At 38.5% G+C, this 27,486-nt stretch overlaps 2 protein-coding genes across 6 annotated transcripts in view; one reads left to right on the forward strand and one right to left on the reverse strand.

The window, feature by feature from the left end:
- The first annotated feature begins 244 nt into the window (after nucleotides 1-244).
- On the forward strand, nucleotides 245-11,821 carry LOC128206457 (60S ribosomal protein L19-like). Its single transcript, XM_052908887.1, has 6 exons — nucleotides 245-371; nucleotides 6,580-6,686; nucleotides 6,993-7,115; nucleotides 8,481-8,601; nucleotides 11,375-11,485; nucleotides 11,655-11,821. Exons 1-6 carry the CDS (start codon nucleotides 367-369, stop codon nucleotides 11,773-11,775), a joined length of 588 nt encoding a protein of 195 aa, XP_052764847.1. The 5' UTR covers nucleotides 245-366; the 3' UTR covers nucleotides 11,776-11,821.
- Nucleotides 11,822-14,727: 2,906 nt separating this feature from the next.
- Nucleotides 14,728-27,486, reverse strand: part of LOC128205548 (uncharacterized) — a 30,774-nt gene continuing 18,015 nt past the window's right edge. The window contains exons 5-7 of one of the 5 annotated variants that reach the window (XR_008256270.1): nucleotides 19,827-27,438; nucleotides 15,607-15,741; nucleotides 14,728-15,244 (exon numbers count right to left, since the gene is read on the reverse strand). Coding sequence is in view for 2 of the 5 variants with exons in the window: in XM_052907279.1 (XP_052763239.1) it covers nucleotides 16,619-16,724; nucleotides 19,827-27,438 (7,718 nt within the window). In the remaining 3 variants the exon portion in view is untranslated. Of the gene's footprint in view, nucleotides 15,245-15,606; nucleotides 16,725-16,836; nucleotides 27,439-27,486 lie in introns of those variants that run through there. The other 4 variants (XM_052907279.1, XR_008256272.1, XR_008256271.1 and 1 more) reach the window with 4 other exon arrangements.

A 27,486-nucleotide genomic window follows, 5' to 3' on the forward strand; every position in this document is an offset into this window, starting at 1 on the left:
CAGGTCATATCATTATCCACTGCTTGTTCCCAGTTTTTTCAATAGGACTTGCTCCAAAAAAAAAACTGCACTAGGGGAAATAATTCACGTTCAAATTAAATACTGTTGCCATTTTTCCTTAAGGTTAAAATAAAACAAAATAGTTCTTAATATGTTATGATGTGTATGGCCTTATTTTGTTGATAAGTAATACAGTTATTGGTTCTAATGTGATGAAAACATTTAAAGCATTTCAATAGGGGATAAAACACTGAGTAAAATATTGCTTAAATGAAAATATTGTAAAATATCACTGCGCGCAATGATACTTTGCGCGGAGTAAATCGGCTTACTTCCTCTTTTATCACGTTGTGAAATTTTGCAGCCATGAGGTAAAGTTTGGGTTTCAATTTAGGCTTTTGAACACTATTTAAAGATTACCTGACGCCATATTTACATTTCCCTAATGAAAGAACACGTATTGCACCCGACTGTCTTTTCAAATTCGTGTTCATTCAAGTCTAAAACGACTAATTTTCCACTTATGCGACGGCTACAACGGGCAAGCAAAAACGATGGTTGTACGGAGGTGCACTACGCACGGCATTTATTGCAATGAGCGTAAACCATGATTGTATGTTCGCTGACACGTAGATCATAATTAAAAATTTATAACAAAAGCAAATAAAACCTACCGTTTCTCTTTTATTTATGTTCTAAACAATTTTTGGACCATGTTATGTCGCAAGGAGTTTTTTTTTGGTATTTGCAGACTGCATTGCATCCATAGTAATTTGTATTACGGTGCTTTCTAGCTTACTTGTATTGGCAAAATGGTAGGAGTTGTTGTGGGACAAGAGACCTTTTCTTAGGAATGAGCACAACCCCTTAAAACAGCCATGATGGAAGTTTCAAATGGCAATTTGGCTGCTTCGAACATTTGAGAAATGGTTGGTTACTTAACTAATTAATACGGTTCAGTCAAAGCTTATTTAGAACCCTGTCACTTCAGAAGTATGTGCCACTGCGGGTCTGCATTTGTGATATCTGAAGCCTTTTCAAAGTTGATACATTTAATTTGGATACTGACTATAAAAACATGCAGACTTGAATACTACCAAATGTTCTTTCATCTGTACAACTTGTACATTGAATAGAAAAAACATGTATATATCAAGTGAATATGTGCGTACAGGCAGTACTTTTTACTACTTTTAATAAACAGCATTATTGAGTTTTTAATGCCATGTGCACACATTTACCAGAAAGTGTTAATGTTGGTGCCTTAATCCTTGTGTACATTAAGTCACATAAAGTTACTTACCAGTGTTGAGTATATGTGTGTTAACCCCAAATAAGTAGTGTATTGGCTCTTTAATAATAAACATTGCGATAATTGCCAACATTTTGATGCAAGTCCAAACCATGACCTGGATGTATGCCCATGATCAGTTCAATATATGTATATATATAATATTTTGGTCATTAACTGTTGATATTTTTGGGAATATTCCACAGAAAATGGGGCAAGATAGTCTTCAACCATGTGCTTTGAACTTTGATTTTTTAAAATCTTAAATTAGTAAGTCTTTTCATGTGTTCTGCAATTATCAATATTTATACTATTATCTAAATAAAATGGCATTTTTAAGTAATCAGTGCTCTAGCTAGCCCGTTTTTCAATGGCGCAGCGCCCGTGCCCATTCTCTTACCGCCCTGTCCCCTTTTTGAGCAGTGCCCTTTTCACAAATGCTCCATTAGCGCCAATTATCCCGTTAGTGCCCTTTTTACTATTGAAATCATTATGAAAGATCAGCAGCCGCTGTCATAATTGAGACAAATTACATAATACTTACAATAATAGGTGTCTCCATGCCCCCATTGACTGCTTAAAATTTGCCCTTTCATCTATTTTTTCGGAACAAATTTCGGTGTTATGTCGTCAATCAATTATGTGTTCTATGTTTTATTAGTGATTTTTGTGTCGCCTGAAAAGACGACATATAGGGGTTACTTTTGTCGGCGGTGGCGGCGGCGTCCGCGTCCCATTTTCGCTTGTCCGGGGTATATCTCCTAAACTATTAGCGGTATCAACTTGAAACTTCATATGTAGATAGATCTAATTGAGGGCAAGTGCAGTGCACAAGAACTGTTACTCTTGCTTCCATATTTTTAAAGTAATTGCCCTTTGTTATTTTTCATGCTTGAAGTTTTGTCCGGGGCATATCTTGTAGAATCTAAGAGTTATCAACTTGAAACTTCATATGTAGATAGATCTCATTGAGGGCAAGTGCAGTGCACAATAACAGTAACTCCTGCTTTCTTAGTTTTAAAATTATTGCCCTTTGTTAATTTTCATGCTTAAAGTTTTGTCCGGGGCATATCTTGAAGAATATAAGAGGTATCAACTTGAAACTTCATAGCTAGATAGATCTCATTGAGGGCAAGTGCAGTGCACAATAACAGTAACTCTTGCTTTCTTAGTTTTAAAGTTATTGCCCTTTGTTAATTTTCATGCTTAAAGTTTTGTCCGGGGCATATCTTGAAGAATATAAGAGGTATCAACTTGAAACTCCATAGCTAGATAGATCTCATTGAGGGCAAGTGCAGTGCACAATAACAGTAACTCTTGCTTTCTTAGTTTTAAAGTTATTGCCCTTTGTTAATTTTCATGCTTAAAGTTTTGTCCGGGGCATATCTTGAAGAATATAAGAGGTATCAACTTGAAACTTCATAGCTAGATAGATCTCATTGAGGGCAAGTGCAGTGCACAATAACAGTAACTCTTGCTTTCTTAGTTTTAAAGTTATTGCCCTTTGTTAATTTTCATGCTTAAAGTTTTGTCCGGGGCATATCTGGAAGAATATAAGAGGTATCAACTTGAAACTTCATAGCTAGATAGATCTCATTGAGGGCAAGTGCAGTGCACAAGAACTGTTACTCTTGCTGCCATATTTTTAGAGTTATTGCCCTTTGTTAATTTTCTTGCTTAGGTTTTGTCCGTGGCATATCTCGTAAACTATAGGAGGTTTCAACCTGAAACTTATTCCGAAGGTATATCTGATTGAGGGTTCAAATGCCACCTACAATTGAAAGTTAAATGGCAACATCATTGTCTATAAATGAATAAAATGCCAATCTAACAGCTATAATGTCGACAGTAAATAATTCGTCAGGCGTCACATCCGACTCGCGGAGTTCTAGTTTTAAGCAAGGGCAGTGGTTTTTATTGTCACCTTTGTTAAAACGTCACCATATTAAACATTATTTTACCAAAGACAATTGAATAACAGCCAGGCTGAATGTAACATTCGTACCCAATGCTGATCGTACCAAACTAAGATTTGTCCCTACATATTTGTTTTTTGGGTATTTATTTATTTGATTGCTTCTAATGTTTAATGGTCTTGTGGTTTTTTTTCTTAATTTTACATGATTTTTATGAGAAATATGTGACATTGCACTAATGAAGACTCCAGACAAGTACAATCATACTACCACAGACAAAAATAAATTTTTTAATTTATATTATATTATTTGAGAACACCCCCCCCACCCAATTTTGTTTAAGTCTGAAAATCATGGGAAATGTTTTAAATCGAGTATGAAAACAAAACAAATTCTTGGTGAAGACCCCCAAAAGCCCCCCTTGTGACAGGGGTGGACCCCTCCCACAACCAACCCAAATCACCCCTACACGACTCGTGTAGCTTGCCCTTTTCAAATCCTGGTTGGAGCACTGGTCATGATACAATCGCTATTGTCAACAAGAGCAAAAATCACTGTAGCCATCGTATGGGATTTTGACTGTTATTCAAACAAAATTAGTTTAAACAGAGATTCTTATCAAGTTTCTCAGAGTTAACTACTTCAAGGAATGTTGCGATAGTTATTCTTCGGTCGACTAATAAGATACCAATGGCTGAAAATCCATAACCTGCGGAAATTGGGTAGGCAAAAAAATAAAAGTTTTGGGAGAGTTTGCCGAGGGAAAGGGAAAGTGGGTCTAACTCGAGCGTACTTTAACCCGAGGTTGAGCATTACTTAAACCACTTGCCATTTCTTGTAGAATTATTATTAAATAAAGAAGCTTTGTTATGACACCGTTGATGTCACAGAAAAATGTGTAAAACACGCTGTCTGCATGCTGGAACACAAAAGAACCCGAAGCAAAGCGACTGCTTGTGGGTGTATTAAAAGCTGCAACAGCTAATAATTTTCAAGCCGAGTCGGCTAAATAATAACTAAATGGGAATGTTATGAGTATTATTAGATTTATTTATCTTTTTTATGCCCCCGAAGGTGGGCATATTAAAATCGCACCGTCCGTCCGTCCGGCTCTGTAGCTTTCCCTTGTATGGACACTTGTAAGACGACGTGTCGCGTGCAAGACCCATGTCCCTACCTCAAAGGTCAAGGTCACACTTGAGTTTATTTACAATGGAGTGCTGCATATAACGACATAGAGTAAAGGTTGTCGTGTCCGGGCTGTAACTTTCCCTTGTATGGACAGATTTTAAAATAACTTGCCACATGCGTTCCAAATACCAAGACCACGTGTCGCGTGCAAGACCCGTGTCCCTTTCTCAAAGGTCAAGGTCACACTTAGTGTTTATTCACAATGGAGTGCCGCATATAAGGACATAGAGTATAGGTTGTCGTGTCCGGGCTGTAACTTTCTCTTGTATGGACAGATTTTAAAATAACTTGCCAAATGTGTTCCACATACCAAGACGACGTGTCGCGTGCAAGACCCGTGTCCCTACCTCAAAGGTCAAGGTCACACTTAGTGTTTATTTACAATGGAGTGCTGCATATAAGGACATAGAGTATAGGTTGTCGTGTCCGGGCTGTAACTTTCCCTTGTATGGACAGATTTTAAAATAACTTGCCAAATGTGTTCCATATACCAAGACGACGTGTCGCGTGCAAAACCCGTGTCCCTACCTCAAAGGTCAAGGTCACACTTAGAGTTTATTTACAATGGAGTGCTGCATATAACGACATAGAGTATAGGTTGTCGTGTCCGGGCTGTAACTTTCCCTTGTATGGACAGATTTTAAAATAACTTGCCACATGCGTTCCAAATACCAAGACCACGTGTCGCGTGCAAGACCCGTGTCCCTTTCTCAAAGGTCAAGGTCACACTTAGTGTTTATTCACAATGGAGTGCTGCATATAAGGACATAGAGTATAGGTTGTCGTGTCCGGGCTGTAACTTTCTCTTGTATGGACAGATTTTAAAATAACTTGCCAAATGTGTTCCACATACCAAGACGACGTGTCGCGTGCAAGACCCGTGTCCCTACCTCAAAGGTCAAGGTCACACTTAGTGTTTATTTACAATGGAGTGCTGCATATAAGGACATAGAGTATAGGTTGTCGTGTCTGGGCTGTTACTTTCCGTTGTATGGACAGATTTTAAATCACTTGCTACATGTGTTCCACATACGAAGACAACGTGTCGTGTGCAAGACCCATGTCCCTACCTCTAAGGTGAAAGATACACTAAGTGTTTATTCACAAGGGAATTCTGAATATAAGGACATAACAGTGTAGGTTGTCAAGTATGGGTGGTATTTTTTTATGTTCCGAGGCAATTTAAAATAACTTGCCATATGTATTTGACACGTAAAGGCAAGATAAACTTTTCATGTACTGACCTTGTTCGTAGGTCAATGTCACATTCGGGGGCATTCGTCACATACTGTGACAGCTCTTGTTTCTAAATAAATTAAAAGAACGATAAAATAATCAAAGTTTAATAATAAGAAACCAAAAATATAACTTTACACAAAACTAAAGACGGGAACGCGACTCAATTATATACGACGACATAGCATATAACCCTTGTTAACACAGATATCTTAACATGGTTCTCAATTAAAATTTAATAATTGGTAAACAAAAGGACAATTAACAAACGGACTCGGGATCAATAAACAAAATAAAACGACACATAATTTATGTTACCAAAATCAATTAACACTTATTGTTTACTTTGCATTCATAGGTGATTATAGGGATGAAGGTCGCAATTACGACAGTGGTGTGTTTCACACATTCTCATTTTGATAAAGAATAGAAGGAGTTTGGTTAATTGCACCGTCGATCCTCACCGACACGCCTTCATGCTGTTGTCAATCCTGAATGGCTGATACAAATGCCGTAATAGTCCCCGACACGCCTTCTGGCTGTCAGTCAACCGTTGCAATCGCAACAAAACTGTATATTGTCAAAACTGATGATTGTTTTGATAAGGATTGTCGCTGCGCGGATTAAAGCATGTGGGCATAATTAACGCGTGTCGGTAATTAGCCTTGCCAGCATCAGGTCGGGGCCGACAAGCCATAAAGGCCTGGCGGAAACCCTGGACTCATTTCTACTAGACAGCCATGAAAGATCGGAATGCCAAACTTGATCACTGAGCTAGCACACTTTATTTTTGTACCTTTTAGCTAGCCTGTTTATTGAAAACAAAGTTTATGTATTGTAATAGTCTTGATAACAGTGTCTGCTTGCAAATCTTTTAACGATAAGTACTTAAAAACTCTGATATCATTTGGTGGCGTTTTAAATTTCTTACCTGTTTTATTTTAGCACTCTGAGGTTGCAGAAACGGCTAGCTGCCAACGTACTGAAGTGTGGCAAAAACAAAGTTTGGTTGGATCCCAATGAGACAAACGAGATTGCTAATGCCAACTCCAGTGAGTTTATTTTTCACTTTAAATTTAAGATTACTAAAAATCATGATACGTAATTGGACCTTTTGGTGAACAAATAAAGTTTTGTGCTTGACATAAGCCCTGCAATATAAAATGCATTTTTTGATAGACAAGTAAGAATGTACATGTACACCCCCTCCACCCCCCCCCCCCCCCCCCCTCCTATGTACATTACCAAAATTATAATGTTTTAACCAGTATCTGTAGCAGAGTGATACATCTTGTACAACGTTTAATTTGGAAAATATTTTAATCAGACCATATTTATAATTTCAAATGTTATTACAGGACAGAACATCCGAAAGCTTATCAAGGATGGTCTCATCATCCGGAAGCCAATGGCGGTCCACTCACGAGCAAGAGTGCGCAAAAACATGATCGCCCGAAGGAAGGGTCGCCATATGGGATATGGTATTTATAATCATGAATGAATATTTGAATGCTGCATGGGTAAAATTTGGAAAGAGGAGAACTTTAATTGTTGTGGTTCTATTTGAAGTAGTTTTATCAGAATTTTTATGAGCTTGTGTTCAAAATATTTTGTCCTATTTCCTGAGGCAGATTTTTTATTTTGTGCAAAATTTAATTCCTCAAATTTTTAGAAGTTTCTTGGGTTTTTATTGTGTCAAGTCTGATATTATCCGAACCCTCAGTAAAATTGGAAATCAATCACCGACCAAAACAGTTTGTCATTTTCAAAAGCCGGCCATGAAGACCTTGTACCCCTTATCTAGAACACTCTCTTGACACTTATTCTATCCCTGGTTAAGCACTAGGAAAATAACTTTGACATTTTACTGAAAAAAAAACAGCAATGCCACTGGTACTCTCATGGTATTAATTAGGGCTGCCACGATACGCCAAGACCGAATCGCGGTATATCGCGATACAAGAGCAGCGTATCGCGATACGTACCGCGATATTTTTGTGTATTAGTAATATTGTTTCGAATTGGAACATTTTATTCAAAACAGCAAAGTGCTTAAACAATTCATAGATATGATGATATCATATGTTGACTAGAACATATCTTACTAAAAACAAATGAACCAAACACAACAATAAAACCATCACGGAGTTCAAAACTTCTGTATCATTTCAGTCTTTAACTTTGGACTAGAAAGATGTCAACAATTATGAAAAGACTGATAAACTTTGAAAATTGAATTTTAATGGAAAAAACCGGTACGCTAATGTACCGCGGTACGATTTTTTTTTGCTTCGTACCGCGATATACCAGTATATCATGGCAGTCCTAGTATTAATGAAACAATACTCAATGTACAATGTTAGAGGAACCCGTACAGACAATAGTAATATTGCCTACAAAACATTTTGTTGACCAGAGTGACTCGGAAATTGTAACGAAAATTACCAAATACTTGTGAGGAATAGTGCTGATCACATTTCTATCGATTGTAATGTTAAGGTTACAAAATGATTAATTCTAATTTTTTTTTAATAGAACTGCTAGTTTCATTTACAAAATGTCAACAAGCACTTGAAAGGAGTTATACAAGCCCGATGGAATTTGTACTAGTTGTTACATTTTGAGCTTGTGCCCATTTTGTACAAGGCTTAGTGCAATACTTAAAAAATGTTTGCCTTTCCTTAAGATACTGTTTGCTGTACTCAAAGAATCTTGGTACATAATTAGATGTTTAAATGAGATGTTTCACTGGCCAAGGTAGGGTCTTTACTTAGGATTTAATAACTATGCTCTTGTTTATTCCAACTATACCTAAGTTAACTATAGTATTTATCTTACGTGTTCAGGTAAGAGGAAGGGTACAGCCAATGCCCGTATGCCACAGAAGGTGATCTGGATGAGAAGGATGAGGGTTCTCCGCCGACTCTTGAAGCGCTACAGGGAGGCTAAGAAAATCGACAAGCATCTGTACGTACCTACCCACTTAGGATTATTTCATGAAAAAAGTCTAGTGTTGTCCTAGCCTAGAAGTCTGCTGAGTGTGAAAAATAATGACTATATTAATATGGTACTTGGTACACATGTTGATAAAGACCATACAGACATGCTTAGCAGGCATAAAACTCTAGCTTTAATAATAGTTCAGTTATTATGCCCCCCTTCGAAGAAGAGGGGTTTATTGCTTTGTATATGTTGGTCGGTCCGTCTGTCGGTAGACCAAAGCTTGTCTAAGTGATAACTTAACAATTCCTTGACGTATGGTCATCAAACTTGACATGAAGGTTGGGCCTGACCAGTAGAAGACCCCTATTGATTTTAGGGGTCATCGGGACACCTTTAATGGTAAAAGGATTTTAAAGCTTGTCTGAGTAATATCTCAAACAATGCCTAGACCTTTGACAATCAAACTTGACATGGAGGCTGGGCCTGACCAGTAGATGACCCTTATTGATTTTAGGGTTAATTGGGTCAAAGGTCAAGGTCACAGATAACTCACACACAATGCCTGCACCCATGGCCCTCAAACTTGATGTTTAGGTTGGGGTTGTACAGTTGATGACCCCTATGGATTTTGAGGCCATAGAGTCAAAGGTCATGGTCATAACTCATATTCATCATTAAAATTTCATTTTCATTTTTACTTATTCCCTGCTGCTTAGAGGATACATTTTTTTTTCTCCAAATATCAGTCATCTTATGAACATGATTTAAAACTGTACCTACTGTTTTCAGACTTTGAGTGGTCATGGTCTTAAAACTGCCTCAAAGGCATCCAATGTCAGTAACAAATCTGCTTCTATTTCGGGCGATGCATATTTCATTCAATTGTCCAAATAATCCTGACAACATGGCGCTTGGGTGGTGGGGTTTGGTGTCTGCTTTGGGTGCAGTTGGGTTATAACGGGTTGTGTCTTCTGGTCAAGTAACACATCTGCTTGGGATGCACTTCCATTTCAGGGTTCGAATTTAGACTCGCATACTCGCAAAATTCGAGCGGCATTTGCAAATTGCGAGTGACTTTTATTCAAGCTCGCAAAATTTTGCGAGTGGATTTTTTCTAGACCACAAAATGTTAAAAGGAAAGTAGAATAAACATTAACTTTGCTACAAAGTCGAGTGTAAACAATCTATAAGTGGCACCACTACCAGTTAAGAGACAACAATATGGAGTCACGCTCTAGTAAGGTTTCAAAAATAGAACAAATATGGAAAAGGCCGAGTTTTATCTCGAATCTTTCCGGGGATGCTCCGAGGTGTGCATAATACAAAGTGAAAACAAATGAGTTGACATGACGTAATCACCAAGCTCAATCATTGGCTAAAATTAGCGCTTTCGCGAACTCTCGTAAAACCCCATCAACCTTTTAATATATCCGCTCAACTGTCAAAGTGAATAACCTTCCGATATATTTTATAGTCCAAAGCATCCATGCTACATTTACTGTTGCTTTTATTTATTCTAAATTTATACTGTTATTGTTTTTAATACTTACAAACTTAATCAGTTAATGAAATCTGTAGCGTTCTCACCGAATGGGAATTACCCGATGGCGAGGGTAAATATACCCCCCTCAAAGTGAACAATGTCAAATTATTGGACAGCTTTGTTATCAAAAAGCGGCCAGCATCCGATGAGTCATCTGTACCCCCCTCCCCACCCCCCCCCCCCACCCCCCCAAAAAAAGAATAAGCCAACTACAATTTATAGTAGTTGAGTCACTCAAGATGGATCCTTTTAATATTCATAATATGTCTTAGTTGTAAATATCTACTTTAATTAGACAATATTATAAGGGAATAAAGAAAATAATAAAATTCCAAGTTGATTTTTCATTTTGCGAGTTGCCTCAAAAAGCACTCGCAAAATTTTGCGAGTGCTCCTCAAAGTTAAATTCGAACCCTGCATTTGTAAATATATTGAAACATTGAAAGGGTTAAGCTTTCTGAATGGGCAACTGGTTAAGTGTTCTGATCAAATATAACATGTTGTTGTAAAAGCAGTTACATGTACTTGACTCATGTATATTAAACATCAGACTTACAGTATATTGTGATTGAAAAATATGGCTTTTGGAAGCATGTTAGCTTCTTAAGATATGAAAGTCGATAAGTCTTTCACGTATTTATTTCCCGAAACTGTTCAATGATGTTTGAGGTTTACACAGGCTGTTTTAAGTGCCTTATCAGTCAGGGATAATTAAAAAGGAGTTTATTTTTGTGATTATTAAAGCAATGTCTCCAAAATCTGTATTATTTATCTCCCTTTCCCTATAAACCTGTATCAATCTAGGATAATTAAAAAGGAGTTTATTTTTGCAATTATGAATGCAATAGTGTCTGTATTTATCTCCCTTTCCCTATAAAACTGTAATTTTCAAATATTTGTAAATATTTTTGTGAAATCATACAATGGTATCAGTCATCAACAGTGAGATTTTCTTATTCAAGCCTGAATATAACATGTACATATTCTAATTCATATTATTGTAAGATTTTCCTGAACAAGCCCTAATCATTGGTATACCGTATGTCATATATAGAATCTTCTTCAAGCCCAGGGTTGATTCAGCTTGAGACTTGTGTTAATTTTGATTAATTCAAGTAAAAAATAATTGCTTGAAGGATCTGAACAAAAATCCATTTTGTGTTACAGTTATGTTAGCTGAATATAATTTAACCCAATCATTGATGTGTGTGAAACTTTTTGATGGTATGAAACTAAAGATTTTGATTTTTGCAGGTACCATGAGCTGTACCTGAAGTCCAAGGGTAATGGCTTCAAGAACAAGCGTGTACTCATGGAGCACATTCACAAGAGGAAAGCTGAAAAGGCCCGCTCCAAGCAGCTCAGGTACTTTATTGTGCTTCTTGTAAAGATTCTCTTTTCTTGGTCAATAGTTCAATTACAAGAAAAAGTTTAAAGAATGCAAGAGTACTTATTGCTTTCAGTGATAGCTAATCACTTTCAGTGATAGATACATTGTGAATAGTTTTTTATTTCACCTATCTTTCAACTTCAGTGACCTCGCTGACGCCAGGAGAACCAAGGTCAAAGAAGCCCGCAAACGCCGCGAAGAGAGGATTGCACAGAAACGAGCAGACCTCATCAAGTCATATGCTGATGATGACTCCAAAAAATAAACTATTGTTCTGTATTTGTGCGTTATTAAATGGGATCCGAAAGAGAGTTAATGTTGTGCTGCTTATAGATACAAGCGAAAAAAGCATCTTTGTAGATGGACTTTACTGAGCTTTACAAAATTTAAAAGGCTACTGTAAGCAAATATTTCAAATAAAACTTGATTGGTGTAATAGATTGTCATACAAAGTTAATTTGGCGAATGATTATTATGAAGTCAGAGAACAATTATTATCGAATATATTTTTAACCATTTTAGTAGGATTTCTTGCATGCACAGATGCTTATGTTCTGCTAGTAAAGAACTCCCATACAATATAACTGTTGACATGGCAGATAGAAAATTTTCCCCCATCTTCTAAATGGAATAGCTACATAGAAGAGCTCTCTGTAATCTGTCTTGTAAAAGATTTGTGTCAAATCCATAAACTGCGGTCACACCTAGATTATTTTCATCTGTAGCTACTGATGCTGCTGTGCTTCATCAAGGTCACATAAATTGTAAAAAAGGTTTACCTTAAAAGGGCCCAATATTACAGGTTGATGTATTATTATGAGGGACTTAATTAACTTGTGATCATAAAACATTAAAAGCAGATTATGTGTGTACAGATGAAACAAACAGTAACGCTAATTTGGCTCTTATGAAGTTTTTGTGGTACAGTCACTATTAATTAAAGAAAGAAGACATCTACTGTGATAGCTGTAATTGATTATCATTTGCCAAATGCATGGAATTGAAAAGGAGCATTTACATTCCTTGGACGGTATTATGGAATGATAAATACATCGGTACAGCTATTGAAATAACCCCTGTAAGGATCAAAAACGTTCATCGGTAGCTTTCCTTTGAGGTCGCAGTTCACATTTAAGGACCCCTCTGAGCAACACTTGAAGAGAATGATAAATCCACTGGCACCGGATTTTCAAACCAGTGGATGAATCCTGCTATATCTTACACTACATGTGTTGATGGTGCTCGCATTTAGGGTCGATATAACACCCAGCATGTATCGTTCATCACTTCAACCAAGGCCAAGTGTTTCATACACAGTATATCGTACGCTGCATTTAGTATACCTAGGCTAAGGAATGGATTGTGTGGTTGATGTCGTTTTTGTGTCACCTGACTAGGAGATATAGATGGGTTGATTTTGCCGGCAGCGACGGTGGCGTCCCGTTTTCACATGTTCGGGACATATCTCGTAAACTGTCATTGGTATCAACTTGAAATTTTATTTGTAGATATATCTCATTAAGGGCAAGTGCAGAGGACAAGAACTGTAACTCTTGCCTCCATATTTTGAGAGTTAGTGCCCTTTGTTAATTTTCATTTTTAAAGTTTTGTCCGGGGCATATTTTGTAGAATATAAGAGTTATCAACTTGAAACTTCATATGTAGATAGATATCATAGAGGGCAAGTGCAGTGCACGATAACCGTAACTCTTGCTTCCATATTTTTTAGAGTTATTGTGCTTTGTTAATTTCCGTTGTTAATTTTTGATCGTCTTACGGTTTTGACCTTCAGTTCAAATGTCACCTACACTTGAAAGTAAAATGGCAACATCATTGTCTATAAATGAATAAAATGCCAATCGAACAGCTTTAATGTCGACAGTAAATAATTCGTCAGGCGACACATCCGACTCGCGGAGTTTTAGTGTGCAATGTATTTTGGAGACTGTTTTTTGTACACTGTATGTTGTATAATCATCACCAAATTTGGTCAGAATGTGTATGGGTACAAACTCTTGGAACAACCCCGATAACCAGTTATCTCGAGAGTAAGCACCATTTCATCATAGAAATTACTTTAATTCACATTTTCCATTTATGACAAATTTAGAAAATGTTTTAGTGATACAGTTATATGTTTTTATGGGCAGAATATCCCCGTTAGATTCGATAACCAGCCATGTCGTCTTAGTCATTCCAGAGTTACGACCCTCGAATTGCAGTGTGCACTCTGTAAATTTGGCTTGCGTACAACAATTGAAAACAAACTTGGCGTTCTAAGAAAGGACTAGCGTATTTTGTAACAGTTAGCTTTATGGCATAAAAGTTGTTTGGAAATCGTTGGTCCAATTCAATACATGTAACTCGCAAAAAAAGAAATCTTTACTTCATAACATATTGTTTCTATGAATTGTATCTCGCCAGTCGAAAAAAAAAAGAATACTGTCAACGTTGAATAGCTTATTAATTCTCCCGAATGATTGCATTTAAATTATAGTCATAGAACTATCCGTTTGTGCGACAGTGAGTCCGCCCGTCTGCTGTAACCTGCTGTAACATTGTCTCGACTTCGTTGTTATTTAAAACTACAAAGACTTGCAGAACATCTTCGCTAGTAGTGTCATGCATAACATTCACGCTCAGATAAGGTGTGTCGTGTGTGGGATTTGTGCTATCATCTTAATGATCAAGGTTACATTTTGAGGTCAATTTGCACTAAATCAATTCTAAAGTGTTTCAGCCTTATCTACTATGGAAAATCACAGAGTCGTTGGTGTGTCGTGTATGACAATTGTCCCAACTTTGCACACTGTCTATTGTTTAGCAATAGTTTGTATCTCAGCTATAACGTTTACTATCCCCACATGTATTAGGCCAAAACTAAGTCAATGTTTAGCGTCATCGGAAGGGGGGAAGTTCAACTTTTAAGCTGCACTCTCACAGAATGATCATTTTTTGTCTCAAAATCAACTGATTTTGGCATTAATGCTTTCAATTCAGTCATTTAATTTACATCACAATTTAACAGATTGTTTGGAAAGCTGCCAAAAACTTTATTGTTCTTAAAGTGTTGGTAATGCTTTTAACCATAAAGCATCAATTTTCGAGAATAAATATTTAAAACTGCGATTTGGTCTTTGATCAGCTTGTCACAGGTCAGGAATAGCATAGAGAGGGGCAGTCCTAATTGTTATGAAGAAATTGACAAATGACAATACAAGTTTTAACAAATATATTATTTACATAAATTACAATAAATAAAGAGAGATCTTCTTATGTAATAATGGTTGAATGTCACTACTGCCACACTGTTACGCTGTTACCAGTCTACCACTCCACTATCTCAATCTCCCGCTAACGTAAACGTCACACAGACGTCACCCGGATGTCGACAACGGCGTCATACAGACACCACATAGACGCATCGACGCCGACCACAGGAAATACAGTCGTCACTTAGACGTCAACACTGACGTCACTCAGATGCCAATCCCAATACACGTCCCGCCTCTCGACGTCCACGATAGGATATATCAACGCCCACCTAGGCGTATCCGTCCTCAGCATCAGCCTGCGTTCCCGGTACAAACACGAGGTCCACTGACATCCCGCCCTGTTAGCGTCCGGAAGCCCAACTACGTTGAAAACGTCCTCTGACGTCATGAGCCCCAAAACGTCAATGTAACCGTAACGTGGCAACCATAGCAAACGATGTTCTGCTGTTTACGTATAACCTGACATTCAAAATTACGACATAAGTCATACTATTTACTATATCATTGCTTACCTAAATTATATTTAACAAGCATGATTATACACTTTTACTCTCAACAATTATGCAAAGCAAAACAATAAAATGTCGGTTCATTCCCCGTCAAGGCAAAACTGTGAGAATCTAAACAATTATAGTTTAACACGAATGAAAATAGTTCTCTAGATAATTATATGAGCAAATAATGTTTACAAAGCTTACTTGCAATATAAAAACCTGACAATTGCAAAGTACATGTACAAGAGACAATATTTAACTGTATTTACAAACCTAAATTGTAATGCAAGAATGTCTATAAAACAATTATAATGTAATGGCACTTACCCTGGTATCAGGTGTTAATAATACTTAGTATTAATGCACATTCATTCCCCAACAGCTTTTCGGCTGCATAACTGCAGACGTGGCAGTTCCGTCCGTCCACCCAGAGAATGTTACACGTCTGTCTTGGTCAAAAACCTGTTCCCAACTAACTAGAGAATTACACACCCAAAACATGTACAAATTATGATGACGTAAAAATGGTCAGAGCAGTGAAAATTGGTCAAGTGTTACCGTATCGTGTCGATACAATACTACCTAATGATTGATTTTAAATCAATGTTTAAACTAGTACAAGCAAATTGTATTAAATAATAATACCATAATATAAATGTAAAATGAGATTTGTGACACAGCTGCCTTAAATATCACCGGTTTTCAGACATTCACGTACAATTTGGCTCATTCCAAGACAAGAAAATAAAAAAGTTGTCGAAACGGTCAAACTGAAAGGGTGCAGCTTTAAGATTTAAAGAAACAGAAACTCTCACCAAAATATCGAAATAACGCAAACATACAATTTTTTCAAAATCTTAATAATAAAAATAATGACTCATTACGTCAACAAACATATTAAATTTAGGCAAGTTTAATGATTAAAAGGTTTTAAAGGTGTTTTTTGAACAAATGTGCTTTAAAGTCATTTGCAAGTGTATTGAATTTATGCAAAACTAATGATATTTTTTTATCGGCACTTTTTCCTTGCTTGATAGGTAGGTTATGAAATAGGGATCTGACGATAAATATTAATTCAATTTAGTACGGTCTCATTGGAATTTTTCAGAAAAAGGCCAAGTCGGGGGTATTTGTCAGTTTTCTGTGACAGCTCTTGTCCTTCTTAATTTAAACGTTTTCAAAAGGCCACAAAGCATGTTGCGCGGGATGTCTGAAACATTCTGACATATTCATATTGTCGACACACGTTTACGCTCGCATACAAACATATGAGTGGTAGCAGATTGTCATGATATCAATGATAGAATCGTCCTTTGTAAAATGTGCTCAACTCCTCAACTCAGCAAGCAGCAATTGAAAATACTGATATACCCATGCCAGAGAATTTACCTCGATTATGCAAAGAACGCTTTCCAAAGTTAACGGATTTATATCTTCTTTTAATTCTGTAACACATTTTTGCAAATTGGTTATATTACGTATCATGTATACGTTTGTTTGTTTCATTAGTTTGTGTTTCCAAACATTACATTAACTCTTGCAAGAAATGAGACCATCGATATCTAATAACTTTATTGCAGATAATGCATACATATTAAACCAATTCTCAATTTATTTTATGATATACAAAACTCTATATTAATTTCATGAAATGCAAAAAACTAGTTTCAACATATTTTACAATTATAGTTCCTTGAATGTATCTAAATATACAAACTAAACATACAGATTAAAGAGCGATCACGTATATTACTCTTTATGGTAACTGAAAATATTGTGCACACAAAACTTTAATGTAACACAAGAACATGCATGCGCAAGATTATCAACAGAACAAAGAACAGAACATTATTGTCTTCCAGTTTAAATATTCAACCTTATTAATACATTGAATTGGGTTAAAATGACCCTTGATCATTGACTAGAAATAATACATGCTCACAAAACATGGCGATTTCAGAGTACATGAAATGAAAGAACATTTAGCATTTGAGCATAAATTATGGCATATTGAAATGAAATCATACATATGGATCAATTAGGTTCTAAACAAAATACTTGTATGTAAAACAGACTTTCATATGTCAATAGTTATTGTATTTTTTCCCACTTACATGCATGACCTCTTTAGATTTGGGATGTATTTAACATTGTAACGAGTTATGTAATTCCAATAAAATGATTCTCAAAAATGTTTTAAGCAACATAGTAAATTGTTTTCTAATTTTAAAGTGACACTTTTATTAAATATTATTACATACACATGTGTAACAAACATAACATTTGGGTGCTAAACCTTTCAATACTTATTTAATAATGCATTCATGGAAAGTAATAATTACTGATAAAAAGATTGTAAACGTGTATTTAATAGCTGAAAACGCACAAATATTAAATGATTTGTGAGTGCTAAACGATCTACAGTGATCAGCTATCATTTCAAATAGTATAAATACCGTGTTTTCTGCATAGATCTGTCTTTCAAATTAAACACAGCATCCTTCATAAGAACTATTGTTCTCGATATTTATAAATGCTTTTGGGTAAATTAAAGCTATTGTTTTACTTGTAATACATCTTGTTTGGGAGTAAGAGTGCATCTTTAAAAGCTCTGTATACAACTGTATATGCTGAATACAGCGAGTTTATTTAACTATATTAACATATCTTGGCATAAATATTCAGTGGTTTTTAACATGTTGGATGTATAAAATAGTTAGTTTATAGCGTGTGTCTTTGTACAATTTCTGAATACATGTTTTATTAAAAAAGATGACTTAAAACACATTACAAGATTGACACGTACTATTAGCAATATCTATATATTATACGAGGGTGATCGGGAAGTTCGTAGACTATTGGTAGAATGTTTTTTTATACATTACTATATACATGTAAATACCCGGAGCAAGCCAAAGTACAACAAGCGACGTCATGATAACGTCAGAGATTCAGTCACACTTTTTCAACGTAATCAACGCGGATTTGAATGCATTTTCTATGTATCTGTCACCATATAGTGTAGGTATAGCTGAACCATTCACTGTCGTATGACGAAACAACATTTTGCGTATACATACGAAGCTCACTGGCGTCCTCGCACGCTCCGTAGCACTGCATTGGTTTCCGGCTGAACTCTGAAATCCATGGGGGCCGTAGGGTGGATGCTGAAGAATTTCAAAACCAAGCAAGTTGATTTCAAGGAGGCTTGAGTTTGCTCTGTGTCCTGGAATGTTATCTTGTTGGAATATTATGCGCTTGAGGTCGAGATTTGGGCGTTTCTTCTTAAAAGTTATAAAATTAAGTCAAATTTGGAATCTTGACAGTAACGCCAAAACACTGCATTTTGATAATTTTTGTTTACATTAAATTCTAATATTTTTTAATTTCTTTGTATATTTTAATTGTTAAAATAATTTTTAAAATGTTAATCTGCTTACCTTCGAATAGTAACTAGCGGCCACTGTCTGGCCATCGGGAACCTGGTGCTTTAGGAGCATGGGGAGGGGTCCCCTGGGTTTTCCATATACAGGAATGGGCTTTCGTCTTCGGGTCGAAGTTCCATAACCAAGTTTCGTCGGTTGTAACTATGCAGTCGAGAAATTCTTCGCCTTCATGCTCATACCGGCGGACGAACTCTTACGAACAGTGAACCCTTGTTGCCCGCTCATGATCCTTAAGGAGTCTCTGCATCCAGCGCGCGAACACTTCAGACATGCCTATTTCTGTTTTCAAAATTGCATGCACTGTAGAAGTGGAAACATCTATTTCAGAAGCTAAACTTCTCAAAGTGTTTCGCCTGTCACTGTACACATTTCACCTTAGACGGCCGGCCATATCGTTGATCGTCTTCTATAGAGCATCTTCCTTCCGGAAACCGTCGGTGCGACTTAAAGACAAGCGCCCTACTGCATTTATTGGTTGTACTGGAACTCTGTGACATCTTCAACGTTTTACTTGGTGTCTTGTCTGACCCCACGCAAAATTTAATGGCTGCCATTTACACGACGTCGCCCGTTGGCGTCATGGTTTTAAAATTCGGTTAGTGACAACGCCGTTAAAAATGCTTATATCTTTCAACAGGAAACAACGACAAACGTCACAATTTCAGGAAGTAACGTCATAAACGACGTTGGACAGCAGACGATTTCGCGAAGTCGTCCGCAAAAGAAAACGCATTAAAATGCGGAAGTAATAAATTTAATCAATGTTGGAAAGTGCATAATTTTTTAGGTGCCCGGGTATGCCGAAGCGGGTTGCTATGGACACTTATAATTCAGCGAATAATACAAAATGTTTTTGTATTTCAACTCTACGCTTATGAGATGATGTTAATCATAGTTTTTTTTTTAAATTTTCATAGTAATGACACAAATAATAAGGAAGTTATACGGACATTCTACGAACATTCTACGAACTTCCCGATCACCCCTCGTACAATCTAGCATTTTAAATAACACTCCTACTTTTTCAATATCAACACGTTTTAAATAAAACTGAGGGTCAACTGATGTAGCTACAAACTTGTGTTTATTTGAATGACTTACCTAATGTACGCGAATCCCGCAGAGCGATATATTTGAGATATATTTGTAAATTGTTCGTCACTCTGTAACGCTTCTATAATGTTTGGTATCAACTTCGAAATGTTATTGTTGACAAGCACCCATGATTTCTCGAGCTTGTCCGGGACGATGATCAAATGATGGAGGCCGAGGTTCTGTAGTGTTACCACCGCGAGGTCCGTGAATGAGAACAGACCAATGCTACTGTTGTCAGGAAGTAATAATGTGCCCAACCGCAGTTGCTGTAGTTTGTCATACTGCTGTATATGAAGTGTTTCATTTAAAGTAACATTATGCAGACGGAGCTCTCGTAATTTGTGTGCAAAATGTTTCCCGTGTGCGAATGTTTCCTCCATAGGCGGTGTGTTCTCTTGCATGATCATTTTGATGGATAACCAGAAATTCTCCCGCGGGACCGTGGCGATGGTCACACGCTGGAGGCGGTGGTTATGTAGTATAAGTAAAGAGAGGTCCGTAAAGGGGGACAGGTCCAGGTGAAAGTTATCAGAAAATGTTAACGTGTCCAACTGCAGTTTTTGTAGTTGATCACACTGCTGTATATTAAGTGTTTCATTTAAAGTAACGTTGACAAGACTGAGCTTCTTTAATGTGTTTGTAAACTGTCTCCCGTGTGATAATGTCACCTCCATAGGCGGTGTGTTCTCTCGTATGTTATCTGTGATAAAGACCCAGAACTTCTCTAGCTGGGTCGGGGCGATGGTGACATGCCGAAGGCGTAGGTTTTGAAGAAGTACCTCAGAAAGGTGTGTGAATGAGGACAGGTCCAGGTGGAAGTCGTCAGAAAACGTTAATGTGTCCAACTGCAGTTTTTGTAGTTGATCACACTGCTGTATATTAAGTGTTTCATTTAAAGTAACGTTGACAAGACTGAGCTCCTTTAAAGTGTTTGTAAACTGTCTCCCGTGTGATAATGTCACCTCCATAGGCGGTGTGTTCTCTCGTATGTTATCTGTGATCAAGACCCAGAACTTCTCTAGCTGGGTCGGGGCGATGGTGACATGCCGAAGGCGTAGGTTTTGAAGAAGTACCCCAGAAAGGTGTGTGAATGAGGACAGGTCCAGGTGGAAGTCGTCAGAAAATGTGAATGTGTCCAGCCATAGTTCTTGTAGTTGATCACACTGCTGTATATTAAGTGTTTCATTTAAAGTAACGTTGTCAAGACTGAGCTTCTTTAATGTGTTTGTAAACTGTCTCCCGTGTGCGAATGTCACCTCCATAGGCGGTATGTTCTCTCGTATGTTATCCTTGAAAGCGACCCAGAACTTCTCCAGCTGGGTCGGGTCTATGGTCACCTGCCTGAGGCGGAGGTTTCGAAGATCTACCTCAGAAAGGTGCGTGAATGAGGACAGGTCCAGGTGGAAGTCGTCAGAAAACGTTAATGTGTTCAGCCATAGTTCTTGTAGTTGATCACACTGCTGTATATTAAGTGTTTCATTTAAAGTAACGTTGTCAAGACAGAGCTTCTTTAATGTGTTTGTAAACTGTCTCCCGTGTGCGAATGTCACCTCCATAGGCGGTATGTTCTCTCGTATGTTATCCTTGAAAGCGACCCAGAACTTCTCCAGCTGGGTCGGGGCGATGGTCACATGCCTGAGGCGGAGGTTTCGAAGATCTACCTCAGAAAGGTGCGTGAATGAGGACAGGTCCAGGTGGAAGTCGTCAGAAAATGTTAATGTGTTTAGCCATAGTTTTTGTAGTTGATCACACTGCTGTATATTAAGTGTTTCATTTAAAGTAACGTTGACAAGACTGAGCTCCTTTAAAGTGTTTGTAAACTGTCTCCCGTGTGATAATGTCACCTCCATAGGCGGTGTGTTCTCTCGTATGTTATCTGTGATCAAGACCCAGAACTTCTCTAGCTGGGTCGGGGCGATGGTGACATGCCGAAGGCGTAGGTTTTGAAGAAGTACCTCAGAAAGGTGTGTGAATGAGGACAGGTCCAGGTGGAAGTCGTCAGAAAATGTGAATGTGTCCAGCCATAGTTCTTGTAGTTGATCACACTGCTGTATATTAAGTGTTTCATTTAAAGTAACGTTGTCAAGACTGAGCTTCTTTAATGTGTTTGTAAACTGTCTCCCGTGTGCGAATGTCACCTCCATAGGCGGTATGTTCTCTCGTATGTTATCCTTGAAAGCGACCCAGAACTTCTCCAGCTGGGTCGGGTCTATGGTCACCTGCCTGAGGCGGAGGTTTCGAAGATCTACCTCAGAAAGGTGCGTGAATGAGGACAGGTCCAGGTGGAAGTCGTCAGAAAACGTTAATGTGTTCAGCCATAGTTCTTGTAGTTGATCACACTGCTGTATATTAAGTGTTTCATTTAAAGTAACGTTGTCAAGACAGAGCTTCTTTAATGTGTTTGTAAACTGTCTCCCGTGTGCGAATGTCACCTCCATAGGCGGTATGTTCTCTCGTATGTTATCCTTGAAAGCGACCCAGAACTTCTCCAGCTGGGTCGGGGCGATGGTCACATGCCTGAGGCGGAGGTTTCGAAGATCTACCTCAGAAAGGTGCGTGAATGAGGACAGGTCCAGGTGGAAGTCGTCAGAAAATGTTAATGTGTTTAGCCATAGTTTTTGTAGTTGATCACACTGCTGTATATTAAGTGTTTCATTTAAAGTAACGTTGACAAGACAGAGCTCCTTTAATGTGTTTGTAAACTGTCTCCCGTGTGCGAATGTCACCTCCATAGGCGGTATGTTCTCTCGTATGTTATACTTGATAAAGACAACGAACTTTTCTAGCTGAGTCGGGGCGATGGTCACATGCCTGAGGCGGAGGTTTCGAAGATCTACCTCAGAAAGGTGCGTGAATGAGGACAGGTCCAGGTGGAAGTCGTCAGAAAACGTTAATGTGTCCAGCCATAGTTTTTGTAGTTGATCACACTGCTGTATATTAAGTGTTTCATTTAAAGTAACGTTGTCAAGACTGAGAATCTTTAATGTGGTTGTAAACCGTCTCCCGTGTGCGAATGTCACCTCCATAGGCGGTGTGTTCTCTCGCATGTTATCCTTGATATAGACCCAGAACTTCTCCAGCTGGGTAGGGTCGATGGTCACATGCCTGAGGTGGAGGTTTCCAAGTACTACCGCAGAAAGGTGCGTGAATGAGGACAGGTCCAGGCGGAAGTCGTCAGAAAATGTTAACGTGTCCAGCCGTAGTTTTTGCAGTTGATCACACTGCTGTATATTAAGTGTTTCATTTAAAGTAACATAGTGAAGACTGAGCTTCTTTAATGTGTTTGTAAACCGTCTCCCGTGTGCGAATGTCACCTCCATAGGCGGTATGTTCTCTCGTATGTTATCCTTGATAGAGACCCAGAACTTCTCTAGCTGGGTCGGGGCGATGGTCACATGCCTGAGGCGGAGGTTTCGAAGATCTACCTCAGAAAGGTGCGTGAATGAGGACAGGTCCAGGTGGAAGTCGTCAGAAAATGTTAACGTGTCCAGCCATAGTTCTTGTAGTTGATCACAATGCTGTATATTAAGTGTTTCATTTAAAGTAACGTTGTCAAGACAGAGCTTCTTTAATGTGTTTGTAAACTGTCTCCCGTGTGATAATGTCACCTCCATAGGCGGTATGTTCTCTCGTATGTTATCCTTGATAGAGACCCAGAACTTCTCTAGCTGGGTCGGGGCGATGGTCACATGCCTGAGGCGGAGGTTTTGAAGAACTACCTCAGAAAGGTGCGTGAATGAGGACAGGTCCAGGTGGAAGTCGTCAGAAAATGTGAATGTGTCCAGCCATAGTTCTTGTAGTTGATCACACTGATGTATATTAAGTGTTTCATTTAAAGTAACGTTGTCAAGACTGAGCTTCTTTAATGTGTTTGTAAACTGTCTCCCGTGTGCGAATGTCACCTCCATAGGCGGTATGTTCTCTCGTATGTTATCCTTGATAGAGACCCAGAACCTCTCTAGCTGGGTCGGGGCGATGGTCACATGCCTGAGGCGGAGGTTTCTAAGACCTACCTCAGAAAGGTGCGTGAATGAGGACAGGTCCAGGTGGAAGTCGTCAGAAAATGTTAACGTGTCCAGCCATAGTTCTTGTAGTTGATCACAATGCTGTATATTAAGTGTTTCATTTAAAGTAACGTTGTCAAGACTGAGCTTCTTTAATGTGTTTGTAAACTGTCTCCCGTGTGATAATGTCACCTCCATAGGCGGTATGTTCTCTCGTATGTTATCCTTGATAGCGACCCAGAACTTCTCTAGCTGGGTCGGGGCGATGGTCACATGCCTGAGGCGGAGGTTTTGAAGAACTACCTCAGAAAGGTGCGTGAATGAGGACAGGTCCAGGTGGAAGTCGTCAGAAAATGTTAACGTGTCCAGCCATAGTTCTTGTAGTTGATCACAATGCTGTATATTAAGTGTTTCATTTAAAGTAACGTTGTCAAGACTGAGCTTCTTTAATGTGTTTGTAAACTGTTTCCCGTGTGCGAATGTCACCTCCATAGGCGGTGTGTTCTCCCGTATGTTATCCTTGATAGAGACCAAGAACTTCTCTAGCTGGGTCGGGGCGATGGTAACATGCCGAAGGCGGAGGTTTAGAAGAAATACCACAGAAAGGTGCGTGAATGAGGACAGGTCCAGGTGGAAGTCGTCAGAAAATGTTATTGTTTTCAGCCATAGTTCTTGTAGTCGATCACAATGCTGTATATTAAGTGTTTCATTTAAAGTAACGTTGACAAGACGGAGCTTCTTTAATGTGTTTGTAAACTGTTTCCCGTGTGCGAATGTCACCTCCATAGGCGGTGTGTTCTCCCGTATGTTATCCTTGATAGAGACCAAGAACTTCTCTAGCTGGGTCGGGGCGATGGTAACATGCCGAAGGCGGAGGTTTAGAAGAAATACCACAGAAAGGTGCGTGAATGAGGACAGGTCCAGGTGGAAGTCGTCAGAAAATGTTATTGTTTTCAGCCATAGTTCTTGTAGTTGATCACAATGCTGTATATTAAGTGTTTCATTTAAAGTAACGTTGTCAAGACTGAGCTTCTTTAATGTGTTTGTAAACTGTCTCCCGTGTGATAATGTCACCTCCATAGGCGGTATGTTCTCTCGTATGTTATCCTTGATAGAGACCCAGAACGTCTCTAGCTGGGTCGGGGCGATGGTCACATGCCTAAGGCGGAGGTTTCTAAGATCTACCACAGAAAGGTGCGTGAATGAGGACAGGTCCAGGTGGAAGTCGTCAGAAAATGTTAACGTGTCCAGCCATAGTTCTTGTAGTTGATCACAATGCTGTATATTAAGTGTTTCATTTAAAGTAACGTTGTCAATACTGAGCTTCTTTAATGTGTTTGTAAACTGTCTCCCGTGTGATAATGTCTCCTCCATAGGCGGTATGTTCTCTCGTATGTTATCCTTGATAGAGACCCAGAACTTCTCTAGCTGGGTCGGGGCGATGGTCACATGCCTGAGGCGGAGGTTTCTAAGATCTACCACAGAAAGGTGCGTGAATGAGGACAGGTCCAGGTGGAAGTCGTCAGAAAATGTTAACGTGTCCAGCCATAGTTCTTGTAGTTGATCACAATGCTGTATATTAAGTGTTTCATTTAAAGTAACGTTGTCAAGACGGAGCTTCTTTAATTTGTTTGTAAACCGTCTCCCGTGTGCGAATGTCACCTCCATAGGCGGTATGTTCTCTCGTATGTTATCCTCGATAGCGACCAAGAACGTCTCTAGCTGAGTCGGGGCGATCGTCACATGCCGAAGGCGGAGGTTTAGCAGAATGATTACTTTGATATTTCCACAAGAGGCCAGGTTTAGATTATCCGTTTCTATGTTCAAATCGAATAGACAAAGAAATGTTAATTTGTTAGGAAACAATGTTGGAATACTTTGACGAGAAGCATTGCCCTCTTCTTTACTCGATATGCATAATGTGTGAAGTTGTTCCATGCTTGTAATGCTTGTATTAGCAGGGTATCCTTCGGAACATTCAATAACACACGAATAAAGTCCGCTAAGGTTTTGTTGCAAGAGTGGACCGATTGACGCAGCGTTTTCCCTATTCAACTCTACATGTCTTAACGTAAGTTGCGGCTCTGACACACCATTGTTCACACATTCGTTGTACGCCAGTTGCACGGTGTCTTGGTACTCGATTATCTCATTGGCATAAAATGCGTCTTCTCTGTAAAACTCCCGCTCTATGTTGCCGAATATTTCCGAACATCGCCGGCCCTGCTCGTAATTCATCACGCACAAGAATGACATTATGTCCGGTGAAAATACAGTATTGAAGTTGTCCTCCAGCGCAAGCCAGTCTTCGCTCTTGAAATTCAGTGACGAAATATATATTGCTGCAAACATTTCCTGGTAGGTTTTGTGTAGAAAATGGTACACTTTGTTTTCAATACTGCACTTGTGTGACATATAGGCTGAAATGATTCCTGAATCTAAAAGAAATTGCCCATCTAGTAACGAATGCATGGTTTCCTCATCAAACTCGATCTTCGAGTTAACTAACATCTTAAGAGCAATCTTGCCTGTTTCATAAATCAAACAGGATTTTGCTTTACACAACTTCCGTCCCTCAAAGCATTTAGGAAGAGGTCTTTGTGTGGAAATTTTATTTTGTTGACGTTCTGAAAAGTCTTTTGTCTTTTTCATTTCTAGACTGAACATCTTTTCTAATATGGCTGCATAGATGTGTGATCTTGTTGGTCCAAGCGTCATTCTTGTTTTGTTATTTTCTGATGTTTCGTCGTCCATACGTTGGTCATACCAGAGACAGTATAGTTGCAGACCCACGAGCGTGTTGGAGGAAAGTGGCTGCAGTTTCTTAGCCTCTAAAGTTGCTAAGAAGTTCTTAACTTCAAATGTGGTTGAATTATATGCGTTTAAGAGTTTATTCACGTGTTCAAACAGGTTTTTTTGTGAACTGTTACTGAGATCGTCAATATTTATATGCGTGTACTTCGGTAATTCCATATCTGCGAGTTTCCATGGGCGACATGTAATTATAATGCTGTACTTCCGTTTGGCCATTGCTGGGACAAGCGTTGACAAGGAAGACTCGTCCATTCCATCTAAGATGACCAAACAACGTTCGTTCATGAAAACTCTTCTTAACTTGTCTCGGTCTTGCTTAAGGTATCCAATCACATTTTCTAAATGATCAAATATAAGTTTTTCAATGGAATGGGTGCGGCCTTGTGGAATACTCCTCATCGGAATGTAGAGAAGATAGGGTATTTTTTCTAAAGACTCAAAAGGAATGTCAAACCTCTCTTTGAATGTGCTGATTGTATCCGTCTCGTGGCCATGTGACGCGCACCACAAAACAGCTATAAATTTACAAAACGATGTTTTACCAACACCAGCATTCGCGGTTATGATTGTAAATTGCTTCGTTGTATCAGCAGGTGTCAACAGTTGTTCAAGGGATGTAATAGGACGTGTTTTATGTTCCCTTGGTCCATTCTCCTTGCTTATCCGTTGTTGTAAAACCTCAGACAGCGTTGGAGGAACGTAAAAATCCTTCAGACGTGAATCATCCGAAGAAAAGAACGGTCCAAGCGAAAGGAACGAGTTGTGTTTTAAATGGTATTTACGTAGAGTTTCTTTTAGGTCTGGAACAAAGAAAACATTTATGTTATATTCCATATTTGCTATTGTAC

Source organism: Mya arenaria, chromosome 10 (assembly GCF_026914265.1).
Source record: "Mya arenaria isolate MELC-2E11 chromosome 10, ASM2691426v1".
Classification (NCBI taxonomy): Eukaryota; Metazoa; Mollusca; class Bivalvia; order Myida; family Myidae; genus Mya; species Mya arenaria.

What these genes read in the sequence shown, in the direction of transcription:
- LOC128206457 (XM_052908887.1), top strand. An exon ending in GGGTCGCCATATGGGATATG is followed by an intron (nt 7,116 to 8,480) that starts GTATTTATAATC and finishes TTACGTGTTCAG; the next exon opens with GTAAGAGGAAGGGTACAGCC. An exon ending in AAGAAAATCGACAAGCATCT is followed by an intron (nt 8,602 to 11,374) that starts GTACGTACCTAC and finishes TGATTTTTGCAG; the next exon opens with GTACCATGAGCTGTACCTGA.